General features: G+C 50.5%; 1 protein-coding gene across 1 annotated transcript in view; it reads left to right on the top strand.

Annotated features, from left to right (window-relative positions):
* magi3a (membrane associated guanylate kinase, WW and PDZ domain containing 3a) overlaps positions 1 to 17,157 on the top strand; it is a 92,199-nt gene extending 75,042 nt beyond the window's left edge. The window contains 13 exon segments of the mRNA XM_060055333.1: positions 1,239 to 1,904; positions 5,054 to 5,085; positions 5,635 to 5,896; positions 6,815 to 6,909; positions 7,693 to 7,885; positions 10,114 to 10,335; positions 11,240 to 11,425; positions 12,157 to 12,250; positions 13,713 to 13,782; positions 14,067 to 14,204; positions 14,484 to 14,622; positions 16,080 to 16,759; positions 16,761 to 17,157. Of these exon segments, the coding sequence (XP_059911316.1) occupies positions 1,239 to 1,904; positions 5,054 to 5,085; positions 5,635 to 5,896; positions 6,815 to 6,909; positions 7,693 to 7,885; positions 10,114 to 10,335; positions 11,240 to 11,425; positions 12,157 to 12,250; positions 13,713 to 13,782; positions 14,067 to 14,204; positions 14,484 to 14,622; positions 16,080 to 16,759; positions 16,761 to 17,003 (3,020 nt within the window). The 3' untranslated portion in view covers positions 17,004 to 17,157.
* Positions 17,158 to 19,100: the final 1,943 nt, after the last annotated feature.

Here is a 19,100-nt window from a genome sequence, read left to right on the forward strand (position 1 = left end):
AGAAACTACCTTAGTTTTGGGGAAAAGCGATGTACAAGCATGCACTAAGTTAGATGTGCATGTTGACACACACACTGTTGCATGCCTTGACCTGGACTGAGAGGAAGCTTGCAGAGGAGCTGCTGTGGCTGTCAAGTTGTTCAATCTCTAAAGTGCTGCACTGCAGAGCACTGACCCCAACACCCACTAGTGTAACATCTGTCACCCCTGCTCCTGTCCACAGGCAGGACTCCCATTTATGGAGAGCCATAATTCACTTGCCTCAAGGCTTGCGGTCCAGTCCATAGGGGTTATGAGTTGTGAGATTGCCTTATCTGATTCATAGCTATTTATTGTTTATCGCGTCGCTGGAACATGGATTGCGATGCTAGCAGGGTACACACGTTGGCAGCATGGCTACTCTATGATCACCTGATCTGTGATTTGGCTAATGTGATGAGAGCGACAGAGTACAACAAAAAGAGTGCAATTTCCCTTCAAATGTAACCACAACTCTCATTTTCATATTAGCAAGACTTCAGGTAGTAACATCTCCTTGTTGCTCTTTGTTGGATTTATGACTACAGGGATAAATGGACGCTTAGTGACACCAATTTGTAAGCACTAAAAGCATCAACCCGAGCAAAAAGAAAATTTAATAATATATAGATATTCGACCGCACACAAAACAGCTTTTCTTAGACAGGAATTAGGAATGATATCTCAACAGATGACTCCCCCTGCTGTTCAACCCACCAGCCAATCTGCCACTTTCAATGTTTATTCTCTCAAAACCTTACTGAATAAAATGACAGTTTACCAGGATTTTTGTCGGTGTGGTGAATGGAGAATCTAAACCAGTCTTCTTGTTCTAAGAAGCTTATTTAAATAGTGCAGCATTTCCGCATCAATAATTATCGATCCTATCTTTATTTGTTGACCTTCTTTGTATTATTGTTCTGCCCTGTTCTTTTTTTAATTGTATTATTTTAGTAACACCGATTTTTAGAAAAAGTCACAAAAGGCCAAAACTTCAGTTTGGGATAGTTAACGTTTAAATATATATATATTTTTTTAACATTTCCTGCATCAAGAACCGTGTTGTCCGTTCTCGTCAAATCTGTCCTAAAATCCGTTTTAACATTATTTGGTTCATCGTCGTCCATGCTGGCACAATGTTCTTCCCCAGCATAATGATGGCGATGAGGCGATGCTCGACATAAACAACCCCTACTAACCCCCTGCCCTTTGACCCCCAGGCGACGTGATCGTGGACATCAACGGCCTGTGCGTACTGGGCAAGACCCACGCCGACGTGGTGCAGATGTTCCAGTGCATCCCCATCAACCAGTACGTGGACCTGGTGCTGTGCCGCGGCTACCCGCTGCCCGCCGACACCGGCAGCGGCAGCGACGCCTCGGCCGAGGCCAAGGACCCCTCCCAGACCCCCTCCCCCACCGCCCGGCCGGACCCCCACCACGACGTCCCCGACGGGGGCGTCACCCTCCCCAGGCAGGGCGCCGCCGTGGCCAACGGCGGGCGCCACCACCACCACCACCACCACCACCAGCATCATCCACCACAACAACCAGCGCATCACCCGCAAGGGCACCACCACCAGCACCACCCGCAACCCCCCCAGGCGGCCCCGGAGGGCCCGGACCCCACCCTGCTGCAGCCCGAGCTGATCGGCGTGCCGCTGGTGAAGGGGCCCGGCGGGTTCGGCTTCGCCATCGCCGACTGCCCGCTGGGCCAGAAGGTGAAGATGATCCTGGACGCCCAGTGGTGCCGCGGCCTGCTGAAGGGCGACGTCATCAAGGAGATCAACCGGCAGAACGTGCAGACGCTGAGCCACGCCCAGGTGGTGGACATCCTGAAGGAGCTGGCGGTGGGCAGCGAGGTCAGCGTGCTGGTGCTCAGGGGAGGTGAGTGCTCACGGCCGGGTCGCGTCACTGTGAGGGGTGGAGGGACCGCTGTGGTCACGGCCGGGTCCCGTCACTGTGAGGGGTGGAGGGACCGCTGTGGTCACGGCCGGGTCCCGTCACTGTGAGGGGTGGAGGGACCGCTGTGGTCACGGCCGGGTCCCGTCACTGTGAGGGGTGGAGGGACCGCTGTGCTCACTGTGAGGGGTGGAGGGACCGCTGTGCTCACTGTGAGGGGTGGAGGGACCGCTGTGGTCACTGTGAGGGGTGCAGCCCTCGATCACACGAGTCTCAGAAGGGCTCCCAGGCACCCACGTTGTAAATTTACATTGACATTTATGACAGTTAGCAGACGCTTTTACACAAAGCGACTTGTTAACGGTTAATGCGCATATTCACACACCGACGGTGGAGTCAACCATGCAAAGTGACAGCCAGCTCGGCAGGATTAGTTAGGGTTAGGTTTCTTTCTCAGGGAAACCTCGACACTCAGCTAGGAGGAGCCAGGGATCGAACTAGAAACCTTCCGGGTTTCCAGCCAACCCGCTCTACCTCCTCCTGAGCTAAGCCGAACCTGCTCAGCTAAACCTTTGATATTACACGATCGGAAAAGCTTTAAAATGGGAGGAATCCATGAGCATGAACGTGGAAGTGGGATTGCTCCATCAGGGGGGGACTGTGAGGGGTGCAAAAGGTGGCTTGTTTGAAATGTCTGGGTAGGTACCTGTTGCTAAGAGCCAAACTGAACAAACAAAGTCTGTAGCAACATGATATTATGCCCCCTGCTGTTGGTGGAGTGTCACAGCCTGACCCCTTAAAACATGTTTCGATTCATTCTTCCAATATTATCTCTGTACTTTCCACATTGTGGCTTGTCGCAAACAAAGCAGGAACTCACACTGAGCACAGAGAGAAAGAGAACACAGTGAAAGTGTCGCTGAGACCAGACTGTGATTAACAGACTACCCAGAGGGGGGAACTCAATACAGTTATACTTACACGGTTATAATGGGCCCAGCGTTGACTACAGCTTGTAATGTCATAAACTTAATGATAAATAACCGAAGGGTATTTTATGGCCCCGCCATGAGGGAGGGAGACGCCTGTAGTCATGCTGGACGCTAACTAATGCCACGCGGAGCAGCCCCCATTCTTTAATAAAGTTAAGAGTTAAATTTCACGCTCCGATCCACTCCTCCACCTGCTCTCCGCTTCTTGCTTTAAATCTTCCTCCCTTACGTGGAGGTTGCCATGGTTACCATGACAGAGTCAAGCTGGCAGTAGGGGTCTGCCTGGGAGTCATGGGAGATACACCTGCGCTCAGAAACACAGAACAAAAAAGAACAGAAAGACAGAGTGGGAACGGTAAAGCATCTGTTTTCTTGTCTCTCTTTAGAAATGTGCTTATTAGGTCGGGTCAATTACACAAAACAAAGGCAGTCCCATGTGTCACGCACAAATGTAATCACAAGTAATGCCCAGGGCCAACAATGGTTAAAGAATGTATGAAACAGTAATACAATTATGAAAAGTTAATTCACAAACATATGTGTTAACACATTAACAATAGAAAGAAAAACAAATATATAGGAATAGAAAGAAAGAAATAACTCCAAGAAGAAAGCAAAGTGAAAAAATAAATAAAACCATTAGCGTAGTGCATCACCCCCTGCTCCTGACATGGCAGACATTTTGCAGGGCGGATAATCATCTCTCTCTCCTTTGGCTCCCGCTTCAAAGAGAAGGTTGTCGGTGATTTTGAAGAGCTTGTTCCATTTCTCACCTCTTCGCTGCAGTGCACTGCAGTAGCCTAGATTTGGTACATCCCCGGTTGCACCTCGTCACAAGTGCCAGGCACCAGGGGTTTATGCAAGGTGTGCTCTTGCTGCTGCTGCTGCTAACTGTGTGTGTGTGTGTGTGTGTGCGTGGTTGTGTGTGTGTGTGTGTGTGTGGGGGGGGGGGGGGGGGGGGGGGCGTTTGAATGTGTGTGTATCTGTTCATCGTACCGAGATACATAATGTAATGTGTGAAGGTGAACTCTTTGTCTGAGGGACAGACAAAGAGTTCACCTTCACACATTTCATTATGTAATGTGTGAAGGTGAACTCTTTGTCTGAGGGGTAGACAAAATTTCAAGCCGGTCCCCTCAAGAGATAAGTGCGTAATTCAACGTGTGAAGGTGTGTGTGTGTGTGTACTGGAAGGGAATCACAGCACTTAAAAAGTGTCTATAAAGACTGCATCCCCGCGAGTCTGCCTGCAGTCATTTCTGGAGCGGGCTCAGACGTCCAGCCTGGGGACAAAAACGCTTCTCTGGATGACAGCGGAGAGACGTGAAGCGCAGTTTATTTTCTGAGCACAAAAGGATTTGGCTCGGGCTCCCATTGAGTCTAATGACCTGCCTCGGAGCGGTGCAATTAGAGCTGTCAGTCAACGTCTCATAACCATCTCTCACCCTGTGTTGACACCCGTTACGGGAGTGGCACCCAGTACTTTTGTCTTTTACACAACACTCTCTCTCTCTCTCTCTCTCTCTCTCTCTCTCTCTCTCTCTCTCTCTCTCTCTCTCTCGCTCTCTCTCTCTCTCTCTCTCTCTCTCTCTCTCTCTCTCTCTCTCTCTCTCTGAGCTCGCTCTCGCTCTTGCTCTTGCTCTTGCTCTCGCTCTCGCTCTCTTGCTCTGAGCTCGCTCTCTCTCTCGCTCTAAGCCCTGAGCTCTGGCTTTTATTATAGGCTGGTAGGACCCGATTAAAAATCTGAAAGGTAACTTTGTTAGCATTCAAGAGAGAGGGAATGTGGATTTACAACGCTCAATGGCTCCTGTGTACCCATGCACCACTACATACTGGTACATCAGACAATATACATGTATTTATAGAATATGTATTGTGTAATATAACTTTTAATACAATATAATATATGATCAGTATTTCTTTAAAACATTAGCATGAACGAACCTGAGGGATAACACTCTTAACTCTCGTCCCTTACTAACTCTAACCGATAAAATAAAGAGACTTTTTCCGAACGAGACCACTCACTCAGTGTTACGTCTCTCTTTACCAAGGTCTGGTGGGGTTGATCAATGTGCTGTCACTACTAAGTTACTTTCTGATGCGCTAAATAAACCCTCCCTCTCCCTCTTTCTCCGTGCAGGCCATACATCTCCTGTCAAATCCCTGAAACCAGTAAGTGCCAGTCGGTGCTTACGATCTCACATCTGTAAAGTAGATATTAACTTATCACAGCTCAATGACATTCTGGAGCCGACCTATATTGTGTGGAGAATTTGCCAGTTAATGTGATTGATAGTGTTGCATGTACACACATGATAGCACATTACAATATCTATATCAGAAAGCCAACCCTTATCCAACTAATGTTTACTGTCTTCACTCACATCAAGGTCTAGATCTTGGAGATTCAACTTGTTTTTATATTTAAGACCAGTAAATGTCAATTGTTGAATGAATTATCAAAGAGTACATAGACATTATTCCCAACGGTTCTGTCTTCCCCTTACACGACTTGAATGATGATATTTACTTTAGTTTTGTTCAGTCATAGTGTATAGTGTGTAGAACCTCAGCTAAGGAAAATAGAGTAGGCGCAGGACATTGATGGAGCGTTGGCAGTCTAGTGCACCCCCAGCGCTCATACATTACACAGTCTGAACGGCTGCCCTCACCGCCCCATTGGCTCACAGCGCACGTCTCTCTCTCTCCCCCGTGTCCCAGGCCATGACTCAGCATCCCGTAGTCCAGGCGGCGCCCCACCCCTCGGCCCAGCCCCTACCCCAGCCCGGGGCCCCGTCCGCGGGACAGCACAGACCGATGGAGAGACAGGACATGGCGGCCAGCACGGAGACCCTGAGTCCTGTAGAGCTGCCCCCCCAGCCCCTACCGTACTCCTCCTCCGGCACCCTGCTGCGCTCCGCCTCGCCCAAGCCGGACGCCTCGGAGCTCTACCTCAGGTCCCGGGCCATGCTGGAGAGCCAGCGTGAGTGGTCCCCCAGACCCCCGGTCCCCCAGACCCCCAGACCCCCGGTCCCCCAGACCCCCGGTCCCCCAGTCCCCCAGACCCCCGGTCCCCCAGACCCCCGGTCCCCCAGTCCCCCAGTCCCCCAGACCCCCGGTCCCCCAGACCCCCGGTCCCCCAGTCCCCCAGACCCCCGGTCCCCCAGTCCCCCAGACCCCCAGACCCCCGGTCCCCCAGACCCCCGGTCCCCCAGTCCCCCAGACCCCCAGACCCCCGGTCCCCCAGACCCCCGGTCCCCCAGTCCCCCAGACCCCCGGTCCCCCAGTCCCCCAGTCCCCCAGACCCCCGGTCCCCCGGTCCCCCAGACCCCCAGTCCCCCAGACCCCCGGTCCCCCAGTCCCCCAGACCCCCAGACCCCCGGTCCCCCAGTCCCCCAGACCCCCGGTCCCCCAGTCCCCCAGACCCCCGGTCCCCCAGTCCCCCAGACCCCCGGTCCCCCAGACCCCCGGTCCCCCAGTCCCCCAGACCCCCGGTCCCCCAGTCCCCCAGACCCCCGGTCCCCCAGTCCCCCAGACCCCCGGTCCCCCAGCCTCCCTCCTGCTGGGGCTCAGGCGCTGTCGGACACAAGATGTTGGGATTGTTAATTACGATAAATGATTTAGATTAGGACATTTTTGGAGTCGTTAATGGTTTGCTAGACAAGAACTCCCATAGCCACACATACATTCAATCCCTTATGGACACCAAGTAGGCCCTTGCGCACCCATTAGATCGCCTTCTGACCATATCAGAGGAATTGCTTTTATTGCGCATGGTATGTTGTCGGTGATGAACACACAATAGCTTTTTATTTCTTTCATATCAATTAACTAATGCTACTTCAGGATTTAATTCCCTCACTCATATCTCTCTCTATCTCCCCCCCCCCCCCCTCTCCAGCTCTCAACACTAAGGAGCTGGACGTGTTCATCAAAAGGAACCAAGAGTCTGGCTTTGGTTTCAGAGTGCTGGGAGGCGAGGGGCCGGATCAGCCTGTGAGTATCAGCCCAGTCCATCAATCAATCCTTTATTTAACCAGGTAGAAATTCATTGAGATTAAAATCTCTTTTACGAGAATGACCTGGCCAAGAGCCAGACGTTGGGCACCGCTTCCTCCTCCTCCACCACCACCACCACCGCCTGAGTTCCCCATCACTCCTGCACTGCTGGATCCAGAAGCCACACGTTTACTAGAGATGGCCTGGTCCAAACCCCTCAGGGCACACAAAGAACACACACTGCAGCACAAATAAAAAATGATGGCTAAATCTTAAACTGATTTCTAAATTGAATGGATGCACTGGGTATCATAAAAATACCAAGGGAACCGGAGTAATACTGTCCATTTCGCGTGGTGGTATTGTTAAGACGTGTATTTAAAATATTATAAATATTTAAAATAAATGGAGTGAATTATAATGGCAGTAATTCCCTTTTCTAAAGTATAATCATTAACAAAATATATGATTCCAGAATTGTATTGATGGACGGGGGATAATACAATTAAAACAAAGACACAAAAGTCTATTTTCAGTCTATTCAATACCTGATGGTGTTAGGATGTGTATTTACAATAAATCCATTCATCGGCTGAGCGAATGGATCCCCATGACAAACAGAACTGCTGCTGCTGTATCATCACATTGTGTGTGTGTGTGTGTGTGTGTGTGTGTGTGTGTGTGTGTGTGTGTGTGTGTGTGTGTGTGTGTGTGTGTGTGTGTGTGTGTGTGTGTGTGTGTGTGTGTGTGTGTGTGTGTGTGTGTGTGTGTGGTCCCCAGGTGTACATCGGGGCCATCGTGCCCCTGGGCGCGGCGGAGAAGGACGGGCGCCTGCGGGCGGGGGACGAGCTGCTCTGCATCGACGGCGTGCCCGTCAAGGGCAAGTCACACAAGCAGGTGCTGGACCTGATGACCAACGCCGCGCGCAACGGCCAGGTGCTGCTCACCGTCCGCAGGAAGGTGGCGCACGCAGGTGGGTCTGGTGGCGCGAGCCGCCGCCGGGATCGTCTGTCTGTGAGAGAGTGGATAAAGAATTACATTTGAAAGATTTATTTTTGCATTTTTATGCTTTATTATAGAGAGGAAGGTATGGGGGATAGAGGGGAGGACAGGCAGCAAATGAACACACGCAGGATTTGAACCGGGTCGCTGCGTTCAGGTCTGAGCCAATTTGGTATGCGCTCTACCCGGCGAGCCCCGGGGCGCCCCAAAGAATTACTTTTGAATGGGATTTGGCCGTTTTAGACTAGTTTGAAGGAGCCATTCAGATCTCACACTCAACAATATGGATTGCTTCTGCTGTGGCAAAACTGAAACAATATTGAAACTCCAAATAAGGTCAATATAAACCCTGAAAAGGGTTGTGTGTGCACCAATGGAAGTCATCACGGACATTCTGTCCAAATCTTTTGAGGTTTATGCTACCGATACAGGTTTTTGTTTTCCTACCCAAAGCTTTTCCTTTCTGGTTTTGTGCGCAAATCAACAGGCAGTGAGTGGTAGACATAGTAGATCTGTTTTGATGTGGGAAATTGGATGTCGAATGAGTCAGTGGAGGCCAAATCTGAGCATTCACAAAATACGACAATAAAGGATTTTTGCTTGTTGCAATCATTTCAGAGTCAGTGTTACACCAGAGAAGTGTTAATTATATCAATAAACTTGGCAGGAGCAGCGGCCTCATGTCTGGCGTTTTTTTAGCAGAACGCGACAGCAAGGGAGTAAAATGGTGCTGTTTAGTTTGCTGTTTAGTTTGTTATTCTGCCGATGTCGATTCGAAGGGTGTGCAGGAAGGACGGTGCATATCAGATCAGACGGTGGATTCACGTCTCAAAGTACCTGTAAGGCAAAACAAACAGTGCCGCCGAGGCTCAACAACATCAGCCTCACGGCAGCTGCCAATAAGCACTCCGCGGACGATGTGAACACACCTTCCCCACGCCTTTGATTGTGATAGATCCACCGCACAGCCAAGACCTCATTGGCGAGATGAAGGATCCGTCTCGTAGTCGACGCTTGTTCTATTTGTTTATTCAACGCCGGGGTTTAAAATGAGGAGCTAGTGCTCCGTGATGCACGCGAGAAGTAGCCTCCGCAGCACAACAACAATGATGGATTGAGGTCCTTCCGCCCGCCTCATGAATAACACATTGTCGCTGTGTTTCATCTCCGATAAAAGCCCGTTCCTGTTTCATAAACCGCCTCAATTGAACGTGTGAAATGAACACATTGGCGGAGTCTGATCGTGTTTGTTGTGTTTGGGATTTGAGGATTAGGGAAGGTGTGTGGAGGGACAGATCGGGGAGGCCTTGACGTATTATGTTTGTGTGCTACACTGCGAAACATTGCAGAACATTTGTTTATGTGGACAGTTAATCTTCAACAACATTTGTTGATATATATTTAAAAAAAGAATAAGGTGTTGTACAGATATATGTCAGTCGGGGAGAGAGCTCTTTGTGTTGGAGGTGGTTGTCCATGTTTTGCTAGATGATTAAAACTAACAATTAACACAAGTCTTCACGTTCCAATGCTGATAATTACAACCTTGTTGTTGTGTTGGGGCCAGTGTATCAGGGACAAATGCCGCTTTTCCACCGCACATGTAGCTCGACTCGACACGACTCGACACGACACGACTCGACACGGTAGCAGCACGGGTGCTTTTCCACCGCAAATAGTACCTCCTGGACGTGGGCGGGGTCGGCTGCGCGAAAGGGCCGTGACGTATTTGTGTACGCGACGCAAACAACACATACGCAACCCACACATGGACAGAACCCACATAACAACAATGGAGGACATCGATCGCATTACTATTATTAGCTGGCATGTTGAAGAAGTTGGAGAAGTGGAACATGTTGGCTGCGGCGCTGCTATGGATGTTACCAGCATGGTTGCCATGTCGCTCTCGTGACTTCGTCACACTCTCTGGCCAATCAGTCGCCGGCCGTCTGCCGACGTCACCTTTTAGCATCGGCTCAGCTCGCTTGGAACCTAGAACGAGTAGGTACTAGAAAAAGCAGCCACTTCAGGTACCAGATACCATGGTACCGCGGTGGAAACGCAAAAAATGCGAGCTGAGTCGAGTCGTGTCGAGCTGGTACCATGCAGTGGAAAAGCGGCATAAGTTGTTCCGTTGAGGACGTACTGATGTCTGATCTAAAGGTCGCGCTCTGGTTGTTCCCTTGTATCCATAAGACGTGGTCGGCCCGGAGGAGGGCGGCCCGCAGCCGGCGCTGGCCCTGGTCAACGGGTCTCCCAGGGTGCCGCGGGTGCTGGAGGCGGGGTCGCTGCCGCCGCCGCCGCCCTCGGCCCAGCAGCACGCCCGGCCCGAGTGCTTTGACATCACGCTGCACCGCAAGGACAACGAGGGCTTCGGCTTCGTCATCCTCACCTCCAAGAACAAGCCCCCCCCCGGAGGTCTTACACACACACACACGCACGAGCACGCACGCACACGCACACACACGCACACACACATGCACACACCTCACATGTCTGTCTGTCTGTCTGTCTGTCTGTCTGTCTGTCTGTCTGTCTTATATTCGAGTCACAAAATGTTGTAGTCGCTGTAAGATATTGTTATGTTGACATGGCTTTTAACCATTACGGTCTGTTCTCTTCGCTAGGACATTGTGTTTTCTTTGGGTTGCCTAGCGACCATATACACTCATTGGCCCCCAGGCTACGGTTTGAGTTGGCATGCCTGTTGTTCTCTGACATGTTCAGGACACGCCTGGTGGCAATGTCCTGCTCCTCGCAGTAGGGACTAGGCCTGAACGATTTGGGAAGATAATCTTATTGCGATTATTTCGACCAATTTTGCGATTTTTTCTTTTTAAAGTTCCTTCTGTTCTGTATTATTCACTAAACAAGCAATGATTCATTCTATAGTATGACCAACGCAACATTGGAAGAAGTCAACATATAAACTGCTCTTTCCTTTATGCCAGGCCTATGTGTTGAGATGAATTGATGAATGAATTAATATTATAACATCTTTATTTAACTATTGAATTTAAAAAAAAAATCGGAATCTTACTGATCGCCATTCAGTAACAGTGAAAAATCACCCCAAATTGTTATATTTATTTATATATATCTTTTTTGTCGCAGCCTTTGGTTTTAATTTGATTAGTCGTGATTAACCTAGCAGTGACTCGGTGCTCGTGGATCCAGACCCCCCTGGAGCTCACCTCCCTCGCTCATCTCCTCTCTCTCTCTCTCTCTCTCTCTCTCTCTCTCTCTCTCTCTCTCTCTCTCTCTCTCTCTCTCTCTCTCTCTCTCTCTCTCTCTCTCTCTCTCTCTCTCTCTCTGCCCGCAGTGATCCCCCACAAGATCGGCCGCATCATCGAGGGCAGCCCCACGGACCGCACGGGCCAGATGAAGGTGGGCGACCGCATCTCGGCCGTCAACGGGCGCTCCATCATGGACCTGTCCCACAACGACATCGTCCAGCTCATCAAGGAGGCGGGGAACTCGGTCACCCTCACCGTGGTGCCCGAGGACGGTGAGAGGAACCGTCTGCTCGCGCTGAACGCCGTTCACCTTATTATTTATGTATTTTTAAAATAAAGGTCCCATGACATGCCACCAGGTGTGGTGTGATTAGCCCTGACCAGCCGTTTTGGAAATCTGGCCCTTATGACATCACAGGTGGGCAAAAGCTAATCACACCACACCTTGTGGAATGTCATAGGACCCTTAAGAATTATTTTTGTATTTTTATGCTTTATGATAGAGTGAGATAGACAGGAAGGTATGGGAGATAGAGGGCCTTAATGGTACGCGCTCTACCCAGTGAGCTGTTCAGCCATTATTCATCGGTGGAACGAAGGCACGAGATTGGTGGGATTATGGCAGCAGCCGATGTGTAGATCATCTGAACCGATGTGATCCCATCTTGGTCATGCAGAGGCGGGCATGAGTGTCCAGCCGCATCTCCTAGAGGAGCAGCTCAGGTGTTTCCCTGTCAAACCTAATTCATAGTCGTAGGGATGTCCTCATCCCGGCCCTCGCCCACGGTTCATACGGTGTGTCATGCACCACTTGTGAGCAGGGTGCATGAATCGCCCGTCTAGAGCAGCAACAGCAACAACAACAGCGACGACTATAATCATCTGTCCTTGTGCTTCGCGATCAATGCATCACAGCGACCATAACCTGAGTTTAATACGGAGCAGCGGCTTTGTGAACCTTTTCTATATATGTTTTGTAACGTTGTATTTTCATGTTTTACAGACAGTGGACCCCCGTCTGGTGCCAGTTCAGCCAAGCAGAGTCCTTCAGCACAACACAGGGTCATAGGCCCCCAGGCTAATGTCCACACCGACAGGTACGGAGGACACACACACACACACACATACATACACACATACCATCACACTCACACGCACACACACACAAACACACACACACACACACACACACACACACACACACACACACATCAAGACATACACACACACACACACACACACACACACACACACACACACACACACACACACACACACACACACACACACACACACACACACACACACACACACACACACACACACACACACACACACACACACACACACACACACACACACATCCAGACATACATGCACACACATCCAGACATACATGCACACACATCCAGCAATACACACACACACATCCAGCCATACACACACACATTAACAGGTCCACACACACAACAGGTTCACACATACATACACACAAACACACACACACAAACACACACACACACACACACACACACCACACACACACACACACACAGGTCCACACATCCACCCACGCACACACACACAAACACATATAGTGGACATACACTTATAGTATATAGTGTATAGATCAAAGTATAATCCAAACAAACATGAGGGAATGCGGGGGGGGGGGGGGGATTAGCAGAGTCCCATTTCTCCCTTTTGATCTCCGTTTATAATCCAGATTACCTGTGTCAAACTTTTAATCCATGACCACAGCCACAATTCTCGATCGTCATCCTTTTTGCTATTTTCTTTCTATTTTATTCCTCATCCGAAATGTCTCTCCTCCTCCAAATGCCACTCCTCGCCGACATCTCCAGTCTCTCCTGTGTTTTGTTTTTAATAGTCAGCACAGGGGTAAAAGCCTCTGTAGGAGTGGCGTCCTTGTTAGCGCGCTTGCATCCCGGGCATGGAAAATGCCATCCCCCCTCTGCTAACACTGAGGGGCTTTCTGGATGTGTGGCGGCTCAGCCTTGTTCCCACGGCGGCCCGGTAACAAGCTGTAAAATGTGGCCACCCAACTGTAAAACAGGAGCGCAGCGGCCCTTATAAAGGAATAACAGCCCCCCCCCCCCCCCCCCCCCCCCCACACTGTGGAACTAACAGGGCCCTGGTCGCTGCTGTTGTCGTCGTCGAGTTAATGAAGACTCAAGCCTCCTCTGACACGATTAGTTTATCGTAAATATACTCTGCAAGGGTCATCCTTGACAGCGCAGTCATTTCTGTTTACCTGATATATCCAGGGAATACAAGCCATGGAAACACCACTTCCCGGTTTGGTCAAAATAATGAATTAAAAGAGGGGGGGAGGGTTCTTCCCCCCCAGGGTGAAACCCGTTTATGACGCCTTGATAACCTTCGCCGATTTTTGCGTTGGTGAATTCATTCTGGGCTTGCACCGAGTTGTCCGATGTTAAAGTCACTACCGCGTAACCTAGTCCCTCTGCCCTCCCTCTTATGGTCGCTCACTGTGACCATAAGCAAACTCAATGGGTCGTGTGCTTGTTCCTGTAGGAACGGCCATGGAGAGGACAGGAGGGAGTACAAGACCCTGCCCTCACGAGAGACGCCAGGCACCAAGCAGGTGAGCGCTTGCTGCAAATACCCAGTGGGACGTCTGTGTGTGTGTGTGTGTGTGTGTGTGTGTGTGTGTGTGTGTGTGTGTGTGTGTGTGTGTGTGTGTGTGTGTGTGTGTGTGTGCGTGTGCGCGTGCGTGTTCACGACACCGACCCCTCATCCTCACCACGCCATACTAAGCAGCTCCTAATCCCCGTCCCGTCCCCCCCCTCCGTCCCCCCAGCCCCACCAGAGGGGCCTCAGCTGTGGTTAATGTCTTAAGAGAGTGTTGTGCTGTCGTCCGCGCCACAGGGCTGCTTCGTGGTGGAGCTGGAGCGCGGCCAGAGGGGCTTCGGCTTCAGCCTGCGGGGGGGGAAGGAGTACAACATGGGCCTGTTCATCCTGCGCCTGGCCGAGGAAGGGCCAGCCCTCCGCGACGGGAGGATACACGTGAGTCCCGCCTGCCGCCCCCCCCGCTCTCTGCTGGGGGGGGGGGGGGGGGGGGGTAACCCGCCAGCGATGAGTTTTGGGATGACCATTTCACTGGGGGGATTGAAGCAACATTTAGGGGGACTCTTATTCTGAAAAAACATGAATTGTGATTTTTGTATTCTTTTTTCGGCTTTGACCGACAAAAGACATGTATGTTCTCTACAGCATAAAGACCATAGAATAGGTATGTTTGTGGTCTCTACGGGGTGAGATCTGACCCATGCGTTTCTCTGGCAGGTGGGGGACCAGATCGTGGAGATCAACGGCGAGGCGACCCAGGGCATCACCCACACCAGGGCCATTGAGCTGATCCAGGCAGGGGGCCACCGGGTGCACCTCCTGATGCGCCCGGGCCAGGGTCTGGTCCCCGATCACAGTGAGTGGCCGCAGGGGGGAGCGGGCACGCACGCACACATGCATTATTTATAGATCCAAAACAGAACGTGAAATGCATATGGAAAATGGCTGTTCAGATATGGCTTCCCTAGGATGGAGCTGAGTTTTAAACATGTGTGGTTATTCGTCTTCTTTCATTTTATCATGCATGTTTTCCAAGCGTTACTCTTGACGTTTTTCGCCTCCTCCCTTTTGTTCAGTTTTTATTTTCGGATCAATCTGAATCGCTCACTTACGATCCATGGCCTTCTACCCTGCTCTCTCTCTCTCTCTCTCTCTCTCTCTCTGTCTCTCTGTCTCTCTGTCTCTCTGTCTCTCTCTCTCTCTGTCTCTGTCTCTGTCTCTGTCTCTCTCTCTCTCTCTGTGTCTGGACCGGCACTGCTCACTGGTTCCACCTCTGTATTTCTTCCTCCTGTAGGTCTGAACTCTTCTTCCACCCTGTGCTTCTACATGAAACCAGAGCAACACTAAAGGCGTCACTGCTTTTCTCGGTCTGTCCCTTTTGATAACCTCGGTAAACCATTTGTATTCTCTTCTCTTTTTGACCCCTCCTTGTCGACACGACACAAATCAGCTAGTTCCAGGAGTCTCTGTCGGTGCGTTGTCAATGGCCCACCTGCCTGTCAATCACAAGCAGAACAGCGGTTTGTGCCCTTAGCTTAAGTCCGTTTGGAGAAAAGTGTCAGCTAAATAAATAATGATAAGTAATGCAAGGTCGTTGTTCTGTAGTCGACAGTATGCGTGAGAAATCATCTTTGGCTTCTGTTTATTTATGAAGATTACTGGAACATTACATGCCGCTGAACAGACAGACTTAATCCCAAGAGAACATTAAGTTTAGGAACACAGAGATCCCCAAAACTAAATATTGATTGCATAGTGAGCGACAAATTGTAAAAACATGTTGCACGCAATTGTGTGCGTGTGCATTCACTGGCTTCCACTCTCCGAGCCAAAGATTGACTTAGAGCTTGCATGAGGTGATGCTCGTAGGAAATCCAAAATCGTATTTCAGTTTCACTAGGTCTATATATTTTCACCTTCCCCATCGCTCTCTCTCTCTCCCTCACTCTATCTTCCTGGTTTTCTGCTGCATCTTTGGGCTCTCCATCACGGCTCTGCAATTCTTATCAGCTCTGGGGGAAATTGAGGCGTCGGGCCGGGTGAAAGCTACAAACTTTTATTTGAGTGGCTGTGGCTTTGGACAGATGCATATCTTGTGATTTTGACTCAGACCTGAATGACTTTTGGCAGGTAGTGGATGGGGTATTAGGGGTACAATGAGGATAACATTAGTTGATGGGGCTTTTAATGCATGACATTTCCAGGTTGTCGATCAAGAGGCTAGCCAATGGATTTTTTCAGGTGTCACAGTTTGCTTGAATTGTTCTTTTTTCTTTTTTGTTCTTCTTGTCTGTTGTCAACATAAATGTTCAGGCTCAAAGGACAAAACAACTATCCCGATGTCCGGCTTTGCCAGGCTCTCTGTATCTGATGAGCATCCATCCCCAGCCTCTCCGCCCTCCGCCCCCGAGACATATCCATTCCCACCCAACACCACCCCCACCCCCACCCCAGGCCCCGATGACACCCTAGGGGTGGGCGCCCCCGAGCGCGGGGGGTCGACCCAGCGAGCCCGCGGGCGACCCCACCAGAAGCATCCCAGCAGCCACAGTGGCCCAGACCAACACCCCCCACACCTCGACCTGCCCCACCCAGACCAGGCGACCGGCCCGGCCAGAGAAGGCCCGGGCTGGGGAGACCACTCGGAGCCCGCCCCCCACAGCCCCAGGGAGGCGGAGAGAGGAGGATACGACGGATCCCCGGAGGACCGGAGCCGGGAGAAACAGACCCACCGTCCCTCCTCCTCAAGCCCCAGGAAGGGCTCCGGGAGGGGGGAGCCGCAGCAGGATGAGGCTGGGGGCCCTCACAGGAGCCCGGAGGAGCCCCACAGTCCCCGGCGGCCAGCGGGCCAGGAGCCCAGGGAGAGGAGGGGCAGGTGGGAGGAGGAGCGAGGAGACGCCCCCGTCCAGGGAACCGCCGAGCGCCGCAAGAGAGACGGCGGTGGCCCCGCCTCCAACGCCCCCCGCCCAGAGGGAGCCCGACCACAGCAGCTTGGGCCGCAGGGGGGGCAGGCAGAAGGAGAGGGAGAGACAGGCGGACCAGGAGGGCCAGCAGCCCCCGGGGCCGGCTGAAGAGGCGGGCAGGAGGGACCCCAGAGGGTCCAGCAGCAGCCTGCAGGACCCCGTCTACAGCGGGACGTCCGGCACCAAGAAGGCTGCCATCACTCCGGGCCCCTGGAAGGTCCCCAGTACCTCCAAGATCCAGTCCCACGGAGAGACGGCTCATGAAGGGTTTTAATCTGCTCACAGGGCACCCGAGGTCCAACCAGAAGGATCAGGAGAAGGAGAAGGAGGAGCCTGCTCCGGAGCATCGACGGTGAGAATGGAAGGATCAACCACTTTGTGTGTTTATTAAAGAGACATTGGCATCACTGTGTAACTAACGACAACAATGGCATCATCGAGCTCATTATCAATTAATTTCACCTTGTTTGCCTCGGTCAGGGTCGTCAGGGTCTGAAGCCTGTTCTGACCTACTTATTTGTGCTTAGATGTGATTAGCTTTCCACAAGGGGGTGGGGGGGGGGGGGGGGGGGGGGGGGGGGGGGGGGGGGGGGGGTCTTCTATGTTTTACTTGATTATAATTACGTTCGGAGGGGGGGGGGGGGTCGATGACGACATCTTTGACTGTGCCAACGAAGTGATCCGGGCAATGAAGAAGCTGCTCTCACTCTCACTGTGACCCGATTCTAGTGTGGGCGGGAGGGAACGACGGCGGTCCACTACTTCCACACTGAAGACTCACAGAACCCCCCCCCCCCCCCCACCCATTCCCCCTCAGCATCCGATGCAATCAGTCATCTTTACTTCCTGGGGAGATTGCTCCACTGTGGGCGGTGGTTGATGGATGTGTGAGGAGGAGGAAGAGGAGAGGAGGAAGGACTTTAATCAACTTTCAGAAGGGGACATATAATCACCCGGGTCTTCTTTTTTCCACGTCTCGACCGTGAACCAGAGCTGTGAACTTGTGTGTCAGAGCATGCATGTAGAGTGTGTGTGTCCCCCCCCCCCCCCCCTCCCCCCCCCATCAGCTTGGCAGTTGCAGAGTGCACTGATCCATCCAGAGGCTTAATATGCATCCCAACATCTGACCGGACACTTGTGGCTATAGTTATTATTCTTTGTTACCATGTGTGGTTCCTGAGGACGGATGTTGTAATTTATTGGGAGAATCTGTATGAAGGAAATATCATGGTTATATATATATAGTGAGTCATTATATCTTTTGATAACGAAACCTGAAACAAAATAGAAGAAAATATAATGTGTCGATAAGCATTACCATTGAAAATGATTTACCCAGGTCAAAGCCACTACTATGTTTCAAGTATTTACGTTTGCAATACTCACGGGAAAGCCAATGCATGGGAATAGAGCACCATGGATATAGACCTTCTGTTCCTACTAATTTGTGTTTGTGGTGTGCCCCACAAGCTGATTCCATCCATGTGATGTTGTCCACTGCTAGTAGTTATGTATTCTATGTCACTATATATGTCCCTTGTTGGATCTGTATATTATTATTTAACAGAATATCTATATATAGTGCAAGAAGTACAATTCAGATTTGGCGTATCACACTGATTGTAAACAAAATGCCTTTGCCTTTTACTTATTGAAGCAGACAATTGTTATTTTCTTCCTTAGTATTTCTAGCGTATTAATGTCACCCGTGTGGTTCTTAAGACCGTTCCCCGAAAATGTGACCAACTTTTTTTTTTTACCGTCAATCCGCAACAAAAAGTACCTTGTGTTTGGTTCTTCCGTAATGTAACTTCAATGTAGAACTTGGACTGGGGTAGAGAAAGGACTTGTTCATTCATTACATTGCTTTGGTGGTTTCAGCACATCCTGTGTTGACATTGCATCATACTGTTAACACTGAATTAAATATGGCATTGGTCTACTATTTGTATAAAATCTGTCTTCCCTTGTTTACCAAGATATATTGTAGGCTTATATTAGACACGTTTTGAGTTGGCAGTGTATTACTGAAATTAACCTATTTTTTAAAGTCTTACATGGCACCCATGGATTTGTAGCAATTTAAGTAGATGGTAGCATTACCTATTCAGTCCAAAAATTATGTCTGTAATTATTTATATGTCCCAACAACAAAAAACAGATGGGAATTTTCTCAGGATTGAAAGTAACCAGCAGAAGCGGTGGAGTGCAGAGACATCTAGTGTTTTATGTACTGTACTGCAGGAGAGTTATATTTGAGATGTTGGGGGAACTTGCATAATAGTAGCCTAAATAAAGAAAACCCAAATAGATGGCTAAAATGCCCTTCTCGGTCTGCCTAAATATTTGCATTTTGTAGTCTAGATTTCGT

The sequence above is a fragment of the Gadus macrocephalus genome, chromosome 1 (genome assembly GCF_031168955.1).
Source record: "Gadus macrocephalus chromosome 1, ASM3116895v1".
Taxonomy (NCBI): domain Eukaryota; kingdom Metazoa; phylum Chordata; class Actinopteri; order Gadiformes; family Gadidae; genus Gadus; species Gadus macrocephalus.